This window comes from Aethalodelphis obliquidens, unplaced genomic scaffold (assembly GCF_003676395.1).
Source record: "Aethalodelphis obliquidens isolate GAN/ISIS:26980383/991018 unplaced genomic scaffold, ASM367639v1 scaffold51, whole genome shotgun sequence".
Classification (NCBI taxonomy): domain Eukaryota; kingdom Metazoa; phylum Chordata; class Mammalia; order Artiodactyla; family Delphinidae; genus Aethalodelphis; species Aethalodelphis obliquidens.
This window is the reverse complement of record NW_020837995.1, coordinates 1,519,289-1,534,725: the sequence shown is the minus strand read 5'-3', so window position 1 is coordinate 1,534,725 and position 15,437 is coordinate 1,519,289. Positions and strand designations below refer to the sequence as shown.

General features: G+C 44.2%; 1 protein-coding gene across 2 annotated transcripts in view; it reads left to right on the top strand.

Moving 5' to 3' along the window:
- The window catches only part of RYR3 (ryanodine receptor 3), a 557,080-nt gene that overhangs the window by 467,082 nt on the left and 74,561 nt on the right, over positions 1–15,437 (top strand). For both annotated transcript variants that reach the window (XM_027083790.1, XM_027083789.1), the window contains exons 61-65: positions 2,276–2,325; positions 2,719–2,779; positions 4,683–4,921; positions 6,288–6,369; positions 15,185–15,315. In XM_027083790.1, the coding sequence (XP_026939591.1) occupies positions 2,276–2,325; positions 2,719–2,779; positions 4,683–4,921; positions 6,288–6,369; positions 15,185–15,315 (563 nt within the window). The remainder of the gene's footprint in view (positions 1–2,275; positions 2,326–2,718; positions 2,780–4,682; positions 4,922–6,287; positions 6,370–15,184; positions 15,316–15,437) is intronic.

Sequence of the window (15,437 nt, the reverse complement as noted above, 5' to 3'; positions counted from 1 at the left end):
GCCATTTTCTCTACACTGTAATTACTTCTGACATTAATATTTGTTAAGCAGGGAGGAGCGCATGCTGTCAAAATGAGATACACTTAGAATCAGTTACTGACCCAAGATTTCCTAGATATTTTCATGACACACCGGTGTTTTTTGTAAGAAGTTAAGGAAATGGAGAACCAAGTGAGATACTCAGATAAGCCAACAGAGGGCAGGTGTGTCTGTTCTCTTCATCTGTTTTTCTTAGGGTGTTAATTCATGGAAATGTAACATTTGTTCAGCCAGGCACCATTTGTCACAGCTGGAATAGAAGCTGGAGCTCGCTGATCGGCCTTGCAAATAGTTTTCAGATCCATCAGTGTGCCCGCTGCCCTCCCATAGAAGTGGCCACATCGGCACTGAACGTGCTCACATCTCCAGACCCCTTTTGTTCCCAGCCTTCACCCATACCCAACCTCTTCTGCATCTGATGCAATTCACCAGTGCTTTCCGGAATCTCTCCCCTGGGATCTCTTTAATTTATCACCTTCAAATTCTGAGATGAGAGAGAGGCGCCTGGGGACTCTGGCCCCTCATAACTCTGGGTGAAGGACGGTGCTTCTGCTTGAATCGTGGGTCCCACAGGCAACAAAAAAGGGCCTTTGGAAATTTCAGGCCCCGGCCTTGACATACCTGAGAAAGCACTTCCGACAGCAAGGGGAGCCACGTTTATATTAGGATCAAACAACCCAAGGATCTGCTTTAGTTAGAAAAATGTTAATTTTGTATTTATACAGAGTGGGTTCATTTTGAAGCATTTTGCCAGAAATAACTGAGTTTATCAGCCCCTAATTCTACAGGCTAAAAGGGTCATGTGACTAGTCGCTGACTACAGACGAGAAAGCTAAAACACAGAGCTCATATTCCTCCAGGATCTCCGCCAACTCCATGAGTTTTCATCAGATACATAACTCTGAAAAAAAACAAACATCCGGGGAAGAGAAAAGAAACAGCAGTTCATATTTAATTTCACACTCGCGGGCTGCCAAATTTCTGTTAACTTACTCTGAGCTCTCTTAAGCTCTAGGCCAGTGTTTCCAACTTATTTCCACTGCAAAAACAAATGACTAAGCAGCAGAGACTTTGGCTGTGGTGTCCAGTAGACAGCCCAGAAAGGCTCAGGGTATTCATTGAAAACCATTTAGAGGTGAACAAGTTTTCATCCCCACCAACACTTGGATGGATTTCTTCTCTATCTGAGTTGTCCCCTAAAGGTTTTTGCCCTGTGTGGGGCAAGACGCCCATGACTTCTAAGAAGATCTTGGGAAGGACTTCAGCTAGGTCTCACCTTGGCAGCCCATGGCCTGTACCAGGTGATTTTATTTTACTTCCCCTCTTTCTGTTCCACCAGGAAGGACTGCTTTCTGAAGGGGTTGCTAAGTTCTTACCTAGTTGTGCCAATGTCAAGTAATGTCAGCGTTCTGAGGAATCTCCTCCCAAGACCTTCAGCAACACAGGTCAAATGATGGCCATAGTGCCCCTAGACAGGGGCTATCAGGAGTGTGTTCAGAGACATCCATGGGCTCTTTGCTAACTGCACAAAGCCCTCTATTAGGCACTGTGGAAAGTAAAACAGTAAGACACAACTGGACTTCTAGGGGTTCCATGGTAGACAGTATGGGTGAAAGCATGGAATAGGGTCAAAAAACATGAAAGCGTAGCAGATGGGATTTCCTAGCTTCAAAGACACAGATAGGACAGCAACCCAGTCAGGCCTATAGGCTAATGGAGATGTCAGAGAAAAGCCATTTCTTGAAATGTTTCTGGTTCAGCACAGTATTGCCCATACCTGAACCTTTAACTTTCTTCCAATCCCACCGTCTTGCACACCTCCAACTAAGGCCTCACACCCTGTTCCCCCGAGTGAAGGCTACAGAAAGGGCTTGCAATCCACTGCAGTAATAGAAAAACCATGCTTCCTTCCAGAATCCTCGTTTATCCATGAATGTTCTACAGGTGAACCTTTCAACATATAGTACGCTGTAGCAAGAGGTGGTTTGCAACAGGTGGCTCATTGCAAAACATGGTACTTGCTGCAGAAGGATTGTTTTCTGCCTGCAAGGTACCTCTCGTGATTCTCCAGCAGGACAGTGGGAACCACATGTTGTCCTAGTGTGGTCCAGAGGATTCTTTGAGGGGACCACAGTGCATCTTGCCCTAATTACTGCACAGGGGCCAAGGGGTGGGGTACAAATGAGTCTTCCTTGAATCTCTGTCCCTTTCTGACTTTCATTCTTTTCTGCTTCAGCCTGTTCTGCAAACTCGCTGCTCTTGTTCGACATAGGATTTCCCTCTTTGGTAAGAGAAGTATTGCTAAAGGCTTCACCCTCTGTAATTATCCTGAACTTGTGTTTTGCCTTCATCTGTGGCTCCTGCAGACAAGCTGAGCCTTAGGACTAAGGTGTCACCTACATTTGCCATAGAAAGTTGGTCTGAAGTATGATAAACCCCTCTCTCCCCCCTTGAACAGCTCAGATTTTCCACGCCAGTGAATGCTTTAAGCCCTGCCTCTAACTTCCATCATAAAGCGATGCGTCAGGCCAGAGATAAATGCTTTGGCCCCGAACGGAGGGCTGGCGCTTGGTGTGCTGGTGGTTAATAAGGCTGGGCTGTTTATGCTTATTGAGAAGATTGTGTTTAAATGACAGGCTGAATGCTTTGGGGAGTCACAGGTGATACTTTTGATTTTAGGGAACGATTCTACTACAATGGTGAGCTGTCTTCACATCTTAGCTCAGACACTTGACACAAGGTAAGTGTGCCCAGAATTTTCCAGTCGTTTCTCAGGACTCCCTCTCTGGCCCTCTCTCCTTGCTTATTATTGTAGTGAAGAGGAGATGTGTCACCATTATGCGGGAGCTGGGGAGAAAAGGGAAGATGGGGAAAAGGTGGATCCCACCATGACGTTAGCACACTCTGTTTCTCAGCTCACATGATGGAGGGCCACCGTCATGGCAGATACCGAAAGCTGAGCATTTGATCAATTCTTGTCTTCTCTTACTGAGAAGTTCATCTTTCAGAAGATAAAATACGTAACGTGGCAAAGTACCACTTTGTATCTAATTCTCCACAAAAAAAGAAAAAGGAAGAGCTGCCTGATGGGTGGCAATGCCATAAGAATCCTGGGAGAGGGGACCCGTAGCACTCTGAATTCAAAATGGCCAAGGAGGGGATGTGATTCCCAGAAGATCAAAGACAAAGACAGATTCGAGCCCATGACCTGAGGGTCTGATGGGAAAGATGGCTGAACAAGAAAGGAAGTCTTCCTTTTCTTTCACATACATACGTGTGTGTGTGTGTGTGTGTGTGTGTGTGTGTGTGTGTGTGTGTGTATATTCTGGTAGTATAAACATAAGTTATTTGATGAGATGAAAAAGAGAAGCAGTGCAAATAACTGACAGGGAGTTTTCTTTAACACACTCATTAAGCAGGTCCCCTGTCACAGTTGAGAGGAGAACACACATCCCAAAACCCAACGCAGAAGAGAGGCACCAACCTGAAAGAGTGGCCAGATGATGAAAATCCTCTACAAACTAAGAATGTTTTTTTTTAAAAAGTTAAGGGTAGTTAAAGGGGATTTTCAAGTGTCGGAGAGAAACAAACATGTTGTGGAGATAATACGACAGCACAACATTTTCACGCCCAGACCAAAGCATCCCAGAGATGCAACTGGGACGAGGAATCTTTATTCCCAAAAGCATGCAAAATGCCTTAAGAGAGAGTCCTCTTTCTTAAACGTACCGACCTGCACCGACCTGCATTTTATTTTTTTCGTAGTCATTCCTGAGAAAACCTGAGGAGGGTGGTTCATAAATACTTACGGCAAGCCTCACTGACTTTATTTCCTTGTTTTCATTTTTCTGATTGGCTGGATGACTATCATGAAAATGCTGTAGATAAAAAGCATCTGTCCTTATAGCAAGCCTGTCATAATCTTGTGAATAAGATGTAGAAATATGGAAAAGAATAGATGACTTGTAGGCTTTGTTCCAGTTCTAAGTTTTATAAAACAGTTTTAAGGGAAAGCCCCAGGTACCCATAGCTAATCTCCATTCCCACATGTTTTTTTCGGTGGTCTGATTAAGCTGTCTGTTTTAAAGGGGCTGGCTCTTCTCCACTCCCCTTCTCCAAGCTAGAACATCCCTGAAAACTGATAGAAATCTAAGCTTCAGTTGATTTAATTCTCTGTTCTCTCTCTCTAAGAGGTCCTACATCACAGGAGAGCTAATATTTCTAACTAGTCCTTATGAAAGTTGCTGAGCCCATGTGGAGCTGCGAGAAAAGCTCCCCTCGCCCTCCTTTTAATTAGATACTTGCAGAAGAGTGTAGCCAGCTGCAATATTATATAGATAGCAGGTGACCAATATCAGTTTCTTTCTAAGTCGTCCTGCCATTTCCTAAGAGTTGAGCAGTCATTCCCTCAAATCAAGCATGCCTTCCAGTTGCTGGCCCCGCCCCCGCCCTTTGGGCTTGTGGATCCCAGTTTCTTTCTGGGTGCTAATAACCACTCTCTCCATTTCTCCCGACTTGGTGTCTTCCAGGTGAGTGGGGTGTCAAACGTCTGCCCGGGTTGCACTGCAAGCCACCAGTCTCAAGAAGGGGGTTGGCCAAAGATTCAGATTATGCTTCTGGTTTTGAACATTGTTTGCTTACAGGACAGTCATGAAGTCAGGCTCAGAGCTGGTGAAGGCCGGGTTACGAGCGTTCTTTGAAAATGCAGCCGAAGACTTAGAGAAGACTTCAGAAAACCTGAAGCTCGGCAAGTTTACCCATTCCAGAACGCAGATGAAAGGCGTCTCTCAGAATATAAACTACACCACGGTGGCTCTGCTCCCCATCCTGAAGTCCATCTTTGAGCATGTGGCCCAGCATCAGTTCGGGGTGGATTTACTCTGTGAGTCACCTGCTGCCCGTCATGCATTCATGTGCATCTGGCCACGGATCAATAGGACGTGTGTGGCTCATTCCCTTAGGCTGACCTTGAGGACAGAGTAGAGAGAACTCTTCCACACTTTTCCCTTCTTAGATTTAAAAATGAAGTCATAGACTCTTGGAGGGGAAGAAATGCCCAAATTTGAGTATATAATATTTCATCTTTTCCCACTGTTTTTCAGGACCAGAATTTTCCCACCCACTGGTTTAGCTCTCAGCCATTGTGTTCTCACTTAATTTGAATAGGTTATCTGAGAAATCCAGCAAGAGATATAGGTTGCTCCCAGACCACCAATTTTCCTGTAAAGAAGCTTTAATGTATTCATTGGATACCAGGAGCAAAGAGAAGCTGCTAACATTTCATTGTCTAAGCCTCCAGAAGAAGACCGTAGTGGGTTGGTTTTCTTTCAGTTTGCATTTGGTACCATGTCCGGCCCTCTTATACTGCCACCAAGCTTCAGTTTCACACTTTAAATGGTGGCACATGATTTAATTAGTTTAACCAGTTGTCAGTAGCCAAGGCTGTGTCTTCCATAGCCTTCGACAGGGAAAATCAGTTATTTCCATGGGGTTAGGGGGACAGGTAGGGGAACATTCAAACTCGCTACTCTGTGTCATGGACACAATGCACTTCCTTGTTGAAAAATTAAAAATTAAATTAGTTCTCTTTATGTTAAATTGGTTCCAGTCTTATCATGAGTTCCATACATTAATAGAGGCACGTAGCCTACCCATTAAGTTCCTAAGCGAAACACGCCCTTCCCTTGGGAAACACGGCAAAATCATGATACAGTTGAACTACCTTTTGAAAAACATCAGAGGACTTGGAACAGGTGGACAGGAGGAATTTTGCTCTGTCTCTGCAGAGGTAGGGACATTGTACATATCTCCCTAAGAAAGGAACAAAAAGCTCATTCAAACTTCTTTGATTTCTTGCATTCTTCCTTTCAAAAGAAGGAGATCGTGCTCTGGGTAAAATTTGATTACAGCGTCTCCCTCTATTGGAGGGGAAAAAAATACCCATATGGAAGGACTCATTAGTCAAGTGATTCCTTTCCCTGAGAAGCAATGTGATCTGTGTCAGGAGTCCTACAAAGGAATTGGGATAGCTCAATGGAGGGTGTTTTTCTGTTGGTGTTTCCTCTCCCAGTTCAGCAACTGGCATTTGAGTAGAGAGGGGCTATATTTGTTAAAAAGAGAGAGAGAGAGCTCTTTGGCTCTTAGGTGATGCCACCACGTGTTTTCTGTTTGCAGACCCTTTCTGTGTGCAGGAGGTGGGCCACTGGGATTGATGAACAGGAATGACAGCTCTTGTTTGGTCTTTTCAGTGGGTGACGTGCAGATTTCATGCTACCATATACTGTGCAGCCTCTACTCCCTTGGGACAGGAAAGAACATCTATGTTGAAAGGTAATTAGCGAACAAAAGAAGCTAACACGTTCAGGCTGAATGTGTTACTTACGTCTTTAAACATTTAACAATAGCATCTTTTCAATCCAGCAGAAGCGAAATGCTCACCGAAATGGCTTGGTGATTTTGAGCCTAGGGTATGAAATGTTTACGGCAGTATAAAATGTGTTAATGAGGCTTCTGAGATGTATGACTTCCCTGGCGATAGCTGCAGAATGTATGTGGCTGGAGCAGCAATATAGCCAAGGTAAATCATGTGCTGGTGGCCAAAAAAATGTCGAAGAAATGTCTCTTTTTTCATAATCACAGTTTCCAAATAGCCTCCAGAGTTCCTGTGGTTAAAGCTTGCTGAGAAGCTCAAGGGACGTGAGGCGGTTGCTTTAGTGTTTAATGAGTTTCTGTGTGATACAGCCCTGGACCTTTACCATTCTCGGCTGTCACATTAGCTGTAGTTTTAGACAAGTCCACACTTTGGAAGCAGAAATGCTCTTCAGTGGTCTTGAGTCTGAACAGGCAGATTTGCTGAGGTGCTTAGCTTCCTGCTCTACTCACTACTCTGCCTGGAGCGATGGAGGCCTTCGGTGACCGCCTGCTTTTCACCATCAAATGCCGTGTGTTGTGTGGTTCTGTTTAAATCCACGGGGAAGATCAGGAAGATAAACACAGTGTTAGCCAAACCCTAGACTTAGTCTTATCCTTGGAAGACGTTTTTTTCCCCTTTTCTGCCTTTTCAGTCAACGATACTGAAGGATTTTGATCTGTGCTTAAAATTATTTAATCTAAACATCCCCTTGGTATCCATGCTCCATGGGCCTCCTCAGTTTATGATACCTTTACAAACAAACCAATGGTAAATCCCCATTTCACATCGAAACTTACATAAATTCTGATTGCAATTTCTCAATAAAGTAAAGACAAGACTTGGGCTCCTTCAAGAACTCAAGAACTGATGACTTGAAATCATGTGCTAATAACCAAACAATGTTGAAGAAATCTCTATGTCATCAAAATTACTGCTTTTAAGTAGCTTCTAGAGTTCAAGAAATCAACTGGAGAACTAAGGACTAATTTATTTTGATTATGATTGTAATTCCTTAGAGTTATGTAGCTTTCCTTATTGTTTTACATGAAATATAGATAAATAGTTCTATCCTTTAATAGGAACTGGGCAGACAAAAGTCATAACCATATTTTATACCAAATCAACAAGAAACTTAATAAAATTTTTTCTGTTTAATACAGAATTTCACTTAGGGAAGGTATCTTTACTTTCATTAAGCATCTGTGAATATTTTCTCAATATCTTTTCTTATTCTGTCAGTTTCTGTGTGCTTGTGCGTATATACATACATCTATATGTGTATGTGTTTCTTTATACAATCTTTTGAAAAGCTTATGCATTATTCTCTTTTTAAAAAAGAAAAAAATTCAAAGAAAGGTCAACTCTGAAATGTCAGACCAGAAAAAGACTTCTTCATATGACTTTTTATATTTTATTCATATTCTCACAGCACTGTGAATATTGGTACCTGTGTTTTATACTCCACACAGGTAGAAAGCCAGGCTTGAAGAAGCCCCTAGATCAAATATGCCCCTGTTGTCTCTCCATTAGTTAATGAAACAACTAAGGAAATAAAGATTTAAAATCCTCGAGTTGTGATGCTGCCACCATTAATGACTTTTATTTGTTTATTTTCTCTTGTATTGTGAAAGTAAGACATACTTATTCAAAAAAGAAATCAAACAGTACAGACATATGTAAAGTTAAAAGTCTGCTGTTTTCTTCACCCCAGACCACCCCACCTAGTAACAGTTTGGTGTATACCATTCCAGGTGTTTTCTACATGTGTAAGTTCTTACACATGTTGGATCATAATATTGCTTTGCAACTTTGTCTTGTTGGATGAAGCTAAAAACTGAATTTCTTTATCATACAACTCATATTTTTAATTTATCATTTAGATAAAATCATCATTAATTCTCTACTTTAAAAAAGATTAGCAAGTTTAGTACATTTACATTTCTAGCTACTTCCTGTCCTTTCTACCTTTCCTTTTTTGCTATGTAATTCCTTATAACACATACATTTTATTTTGGAATATTCTAGAACTAATGTTCCTTGAGTTGTTTACCTTGGTTTGTATTTAAATGATTCAGTGTGTAGCCAATCCTTTTGAACTGTGACTTTCCCATTCCAAAACTCTTATTTTGATTTATCTCTTTCTTTTGTTTTTTGGCGGTACGCAGGCCTCTCACTGCTGTGGCCTCTCCCGTTGCGGAGCACAGGCTCCGGACGCGCAGGCTCAGCGGCCATGGCTCACGGGCCCAGCCGCTCCGCGGCATGTGGGATCTTCCCAGACCGGGGCACGAACCCGCGTCCCCTGCATGGGCAGGCGGACTCTCAACCACTGCGCCACCAGGGAAGCCCTGATTTATCTCTTGGTTGGCCAGATTCATCATATGTAGTTGCTTCTGTAAGAGCCCTACTCTTGAGTCTTTGCATATTTTGGACTATCATCCTTTGACTTTATATGTGCACAGTTTCCGTGGTATAAAATCCTTGGGTCATGATTCTCCTTCCTCGGAAGTGTATAGCCTTTGCTTCTTTGTGTTCTGACAGTGTGTGTTCCTTGGATCCGGTGATTTGTTCCCCACACACGTGACTTTGCCGTGGGAGGGGAGAAGCTGCTGCTCACTGGGTTCTTTCTTTGGTCTTGAAGCTCATTCACTTCACTACTACCGTCTCCCAGGGTTGTCCTTTCTGTATCAGCCCCTGCACTTCTTCTCAGAACTTAACATGCCCCCTCCGTCTTCAGAATTAGGTCCTCGTTTATTTAACGAGTCTTTCATTTTATTATATTGTTGTTGGGTTTTTTGTCTTAGCTGTTGTTCAAAGAGCGAAATTATGTGTATTTATTGGCTTTTTCCTTAACCTCCCACATCTCTCATTTTCTCCTCAGTAACTTTTAGCTAATTGTTCTTTTCTGAAACTATCTCCATGTTAATATCTCTTCTTATATTCTGTGAGGGTAGAGAGAAGTTTTCTGGGTTTTTCCTGGATAATTCTTCCTCTGAACTCTATTTCTCATCTGCTTCTTGGTCATTAGGTACATTTCTAGTTCTCAAGAAGGGAAAGGAGTACGTGTGTGTGTATGACGCACGTATGCGTGTGCGTGTGTGTGTGTTCGGTGGAGGAGAGTGGACAGGGCTGAAACATCAGGCAGCTTCAAAACCTAGAAGCCGACTGAGAACTCTTTCTCACCGTATCAGCAGTGCCTTTAGCCCTAGGAGTCATCCACCCTTATCCTTTGGTGTCCTTCCTCAACCAGAGTAAACAGCTGGTGCAGATGAGAGGTTGGTGAAATTCCTGGTGCATCCTATAGAATAGGCCTTTTGCTTAGTGATTTAATGTATGTTTCTTCTCTGCTTTAGAGGAGTTGAGGCAGCAGCTACAAAACAGGTTACTTCTCACTCTTTCACTCTACCTCACCTCCACTGGTTCTCCAGGCCAGGCGTCCAGGTCATAGTTATGGCAGATGGCATGCACGCTCCTTCCTACTCTGGTCCTGCCTGCCACTCTGCAGGATGGAATCTGAGTCCCACACACGTCCAACAGGTCTCCCAGGGCCTGCTCACACCCTTAAGTCTCATTGTTTCAGCAAAACTCCTTTCCTGGGCCCCTCAAAACCCCCATATTTACTTCCAATGATGTCTACACTCTGCTCCAGGTCTTGAAAGAATGTTTCAGTTTCAGCATCTTCACTTGATTTGGTCCATACTTTGCAGTATGAAGTTATCACACATTTTCTAATTTCAGCATAGATCTAAATTTCTTCCCAAATTTTTCCCCAGCTCTTGTGGGTTTTAGGGAGGAAAGTATTGGCTTGGCCAAAAAGTTTGTTCCAGCTTTTCTGTAAGATGTTACGGAAAAACCCAAATGAACTTTTTGGCCAACCCAATATAACAAAACCCACCATTTCTCTACCACCTTTTACTGAAGTTTCTTTGGCTAATGAATGTCTGTAGGGTTGCAAAGGAACCACTCAATATAGCTTGAGTGCACTGTGCATAGAAAAGAACCGGACACCTCAGTGATAGTGTTGACTGTGAGAAGGAAAACGTCATTGAAACAGAGTGGAGACCTCTTTCGGGATATTTTCTAATTGAGGCAATACTGAGATGGTCACTGACAAGCAAAGTTTTCAGATACAGAATTTCAGGGTAGGGTAAAGGCTTTCGTGTATTTAAACATGGAGAATACTTAACATTCTTTAATCTGGATATACTTTGATTAATTGATAGAGCATTTGATGGGGGTGCATCAAGAAAACTAAGTTTTGTAATTAACTGCATTGAGCATTGACTCTCCATTTTATTTCAAACTAAAACTTTATTTTTGCCTTCACACTTTAGAAATGTTTATATCTTCCTTCCTGCTTTGCCCCCTTTGACCAGTTTTGTTCTGATCAAACATGGCTTTCCCTAAACCACTGAGATTACTAGTATTTCTATCTAGAACCTTGCTCTGCCTCCACTTTCTGCCCCTGTGCTACGTGTTGCTTCCTCTCCTTAGCATCCTCTGGAATTTACATGAAGGAACTTTCAAAATTGCAAAGCACCAGATATGTGCAGGCATAATTATTATTACCATGATGACTTTGTCTCTGCCTGTGTCCCAGATGATAGACAGTTGAGAAGCAAGGTCCCAGTCCATGGAAATAAAATTGAGAGGTCAACTTAGGAAGTAACAAGAACTGAAATACAAATTGAACCAAAGTGAAAAGCAGGAAGGGAGGGATAAATTAGGAATTTGGGATTAACAGATACACACCACTATATATAACATAGATAAACAACAAAGACCTACTGTAGAGCACAGGGAACTATATTCAATATCTTGTAGTAACCTATAGTGGAAACAAATCTGAAAAAGAATATATACACACACATACACCAAATCACTTTGCTTCACACCTGTTACATTGTAAATCAACTATACTTCAACTAAAAAAAAGTAAATTGAACCGTCTGCAGTCTGTCAGCATTGACCAAGTACTATTACATGAAAAATACTGTTCTAGGCAATAAGAGCTAAGGCAGGGGGTGGGTGGGTAGGAGGAGAGTGAGTTTCTCTATCCACTGATAAACTCTTCCAGTAGATCCTTGAGTTGCCATGGAACTGTTTCTGTAGCCCTTGCTCTGCCTGGTCTATACCCACACTGCCCCCTGGGGGGGGGCACTAATGATCAGAGAAGCATTTTAACAGCAGGCCTTTGCCAGGCTCAGTCCCCCTTGGACCTGGAGACCAAGGTCATTCACTCTGGTATTTCACAGCCAGGAACATTAATTGAAAGACTTCTGGGCTTTACTTTTACAGAACTTCTAACAGCGAGGCCAGGAGAACCGTTGTTTCTCCCTTACAACTGATTAGCGTCACTGTGTGCTCCAGACTAGAAAATGCCAGTGTGGTGGGCTTATAGAGACGCAGTTTGTCAGTAATTAATATTATACTTGTCCCTCTCCTTTGAGTCAGGGAATCAGCAGAGCACTAGAGAACTGTCTTTTGCTCCAAGGATTGCCTTTTATCAGATGAACTTCCTATAAGTCCACTTTCAGGAGATCACAACTTTTCATTTTGGTGAGAGAAAGAGAAAGGAAGGAATAATGGGTTTAGTACCAAGACAACCCAGGACCAGCTGTTTCCAAGGTTCCCCTCCCTGGGCCAAGTAAAATTTGCTCTCAAATTTGATATTACCCCTGGTCATCCCTGATTTTCACCCAGATTTTTTTCCTTACTCAAAGCTCTCTCTATGGTATTTCTTTCCTTTCGTAATTTAACTCTTTATTTCCTTTTCCTCCTCAAAAGGCAAGACTAATGAGAGGAAATGGGGTATCTCTCCTCACTGGCTGGCCCCTGGGGTTGGTTAAAATGGAGAGAATGTTGACTGAAAAAACAGCCCCTGTGTGTCCTCATGTTTGATGCGTACAGGCCCTCACTCTGCTCAGCTGTCCCTGAGGGTGTTGGCCTCTTCTCATGCCTCTCCACCACCACCGTGAGCGTAGCAAAGAAGGGAGGGGATGGGGGAAGAAGAGGTGGAGAGAAGGGGAGGTGGGAGAACAGGCCTGGCCGGGGCCTGCTCAGAGGTGAAGCAGCTTTGCAAAGCTTCCCAGAGAGGAGGCCTGGTCTCTGCGGTCTCCACAGCCCCACTGCCTCCCCTGCTTTCTCCCTCCACCACTGATGCAGCCTCCAAATGGAGCCGGGCAGCACACACAGGGCCCAGGGGGGCTGCTGCTCTGTCTCCAGAGCAGACCTGGATGGGGCGAGTTAACAGTCAGACCTTCCACGGAAGGACAAGGCTGTGCTGTTAGCTGAGAGCTGCTTGTCCGGTTGAGGGCATTCTTGCTTGCTAGAGGCTAATTTGAAAGTTATCTGCTCAAATACTTCATGGCCAAATAAGGTGTCAGCTGGTCCCCTAAAAGCTGAGCCCAAGAAGAAGATACAAGATGAGGAATAAAACCATATATATTAATTGTCTTTGAAAGTAATGAAAAGATCTCATTTTTCATAAGTTTGCTAACTTGGCTAAGATTGTGTGGGAATTCCAAGGGATACACAGCTTTCTACCGATTCACTCACCCACCCTCTCCCTCCTTCCTCTCTCTGGTCCAGTAGATTCCTCTGGCATCTCAAGCAGAACAGTTCTGTGGACCCCCAGGCTAGCCCCCTGCAGATTCTGATTCTACCCCAGATAGTCCTGTCAAGTCAGTTTTTCAGGACGAGTTAAGATCACATTTTTAATCCAGCTCAAATGTGTATCTTCCTGTGTGCTATAATGAAGTTGCAGGTTGATTTTAATCCTTATAATTAGACCATAAAGACGTGTTATTTTGTCATACTGCATCAGGGTTCTATGTTTCCTTCCCGCATTCATTTCACCACCTGGAAGCCAAAGGCCAAGGTTAGGACTACCTCGCTCACCCCTCAGTAAACAGTGACTCCCCTAGCCAGCCCCCTGCCTTACCCCATAGTAAATGCTTGTTATCCCATCCAGAGACCCTGCAGCTTTGACATTCTTTCTCTTGGTGCTGCTGGAATTGTTGGCTGTTGTCATAGTGAAGGGCAGTTAACGCGGTCTTGGGTTTGGGTTTTGGTGGGAGCTGAAGGGAACCCTGAGAACTGAATGCCTTCCTGTTTCCACAGAATTGCAGTAGTAGGTTGTTAGCTCTTGGCTCCAAGTGTGCCCTCTCTAGCTGGCGGTTTTCTCCATGATGATTCTGTAACATCCCCCAAGATGCAGCCTGACACCCTCCACTCCCAAAGCTTCTGCTACTGGGCTTCACATACACAGTATCCACGCTCAGTTTGAGTTGATCAGTCACAGAGGAAGGCAGCAACCCTGTAAGCCTGAACCCTGTAAGCCCTTCCAGCTCTTCATTATCGACCTACTGTCTGCATTTTCCACTGGCTATCTTTGTATCACAGTCTAACAAAGGACTCACGTTATTGGTTTATTGGAAGAAATTTTTCCCCTTGTTTGGAAACTGACATCACTTGTGTAACTCACAAGGCGGGCATGTAGTCTGTCTGTGATTGAATGCCAGTGAGTGGCAGAGAAAAGATATTGATGGGTGGAAACCAGATGGCTCTGGTCTCCCATTCATCAGAAAGCAACAGATGTCAGTCCCCATATGGGGCCCTTCTAGCCAGCACTGTCACTGTGTCATCTCACTAGCAGAAAGGACCTGCGGGGTTAGAAAGTACAACTCCAAGGCTAAGCCCAGGTCTGCGAGGGGGAAGCACTATTTCAGTACTAGCTCTGCTTTGACCAGCTGGTGGGCTGGTTCCCCTCAGTTATTCTTGCAGCCTTGGTTATCCTGCAAGGAGCACAACGCCTCTTAGCCGGAGAACGATTGGGTTGGCCAAAGAGTTCGTTCGGGTTTTTGGCCAATCCGATACAAATCTGAACTAGGAATCCCAAGCATTTTGGGTTTTTTTTTGTTTGTTTTTTGTTTTTTTTGTGGTACACGGGCCTCTCACTGTTGTGGCCTCTCCCGTTGCGGAGCACAGGCTCCGGATGCGCAGGCTTAGCAGCCATGGCTCACGGGCCCAGCCGCTCTGCGGCATGTGGGATCTTCCCGGACCGGGGCACGAACCCGCGTCCCCTGCATCGGCAGGCGGACTCTCAACCACTGCGCCACCAGGGAAGTCCAGCATTTTGTTTTTGACAGATTGCTTGTTTCACAGAAGGACTTAAAACCCAGAGCTTAATACATGGTGGACACACAAATGTTTGTGGAAAAAAAGAGAAGTAATAGGTGTTAGAGCTCTTTCGTCAAATCAAGCAATGTGTTTTAGGACCTGTCGTTTCTCTCGCAAAGCAGGCTTTTAGTTTTGTGCCTTATTGGTGCTTTTGGCCCATTATCTACTGTTCCCACTGGTGGACACAAGCTCCAGTCACAGGGAACAGACACAGAGAAATTACACAGAAGATTTCAAAACATTCTGGGAACCAGGAAGATCCGATTCAATTTGGATGCCAGCAAAACTTGCCCTCAGAGATGCTGGGAGAGAAGAACAAAGCTACACAGTGTATTATATCACCTTAGTTGCTTAAGAACTAGGTACCAGGGAGTGAGACCATTGTAAACCGTTGGTTAGTGTCCAGAGAAAGGTGAGGGAGGGGGAAGAGCATGCAACCTTGCTGAGCCTGGGGCCCAGGCTGTCCAGGGGAGCCATCTATGGTGAAGTAGCCCACCAATGCATGGGGCCAGCATGGGGCTGTCACCACTTCTAAATGGACTTCTTTGTTTCCAGGCAACGTCCTGCCCTTGGAGAATGCCTGGCCTCACTGGCAGGTGCCATACCAGTGGCATTCCTGGAGCCCACCCTTGACTGCTACAACCCACTCTCAGTCTTCAACGCCAAAACCCCCAGGGAGAGGTCTAGTAAGTATCATCCCACAGAGGTCATCACTGATGTGCTTGAAGAAAGCAGCGGGAGGGAAGGCCACGCAGGCAGGGACGGCAGCCTGCAGCACTGTGGCTGGTTCACGTGGTCTGGGAGGGGC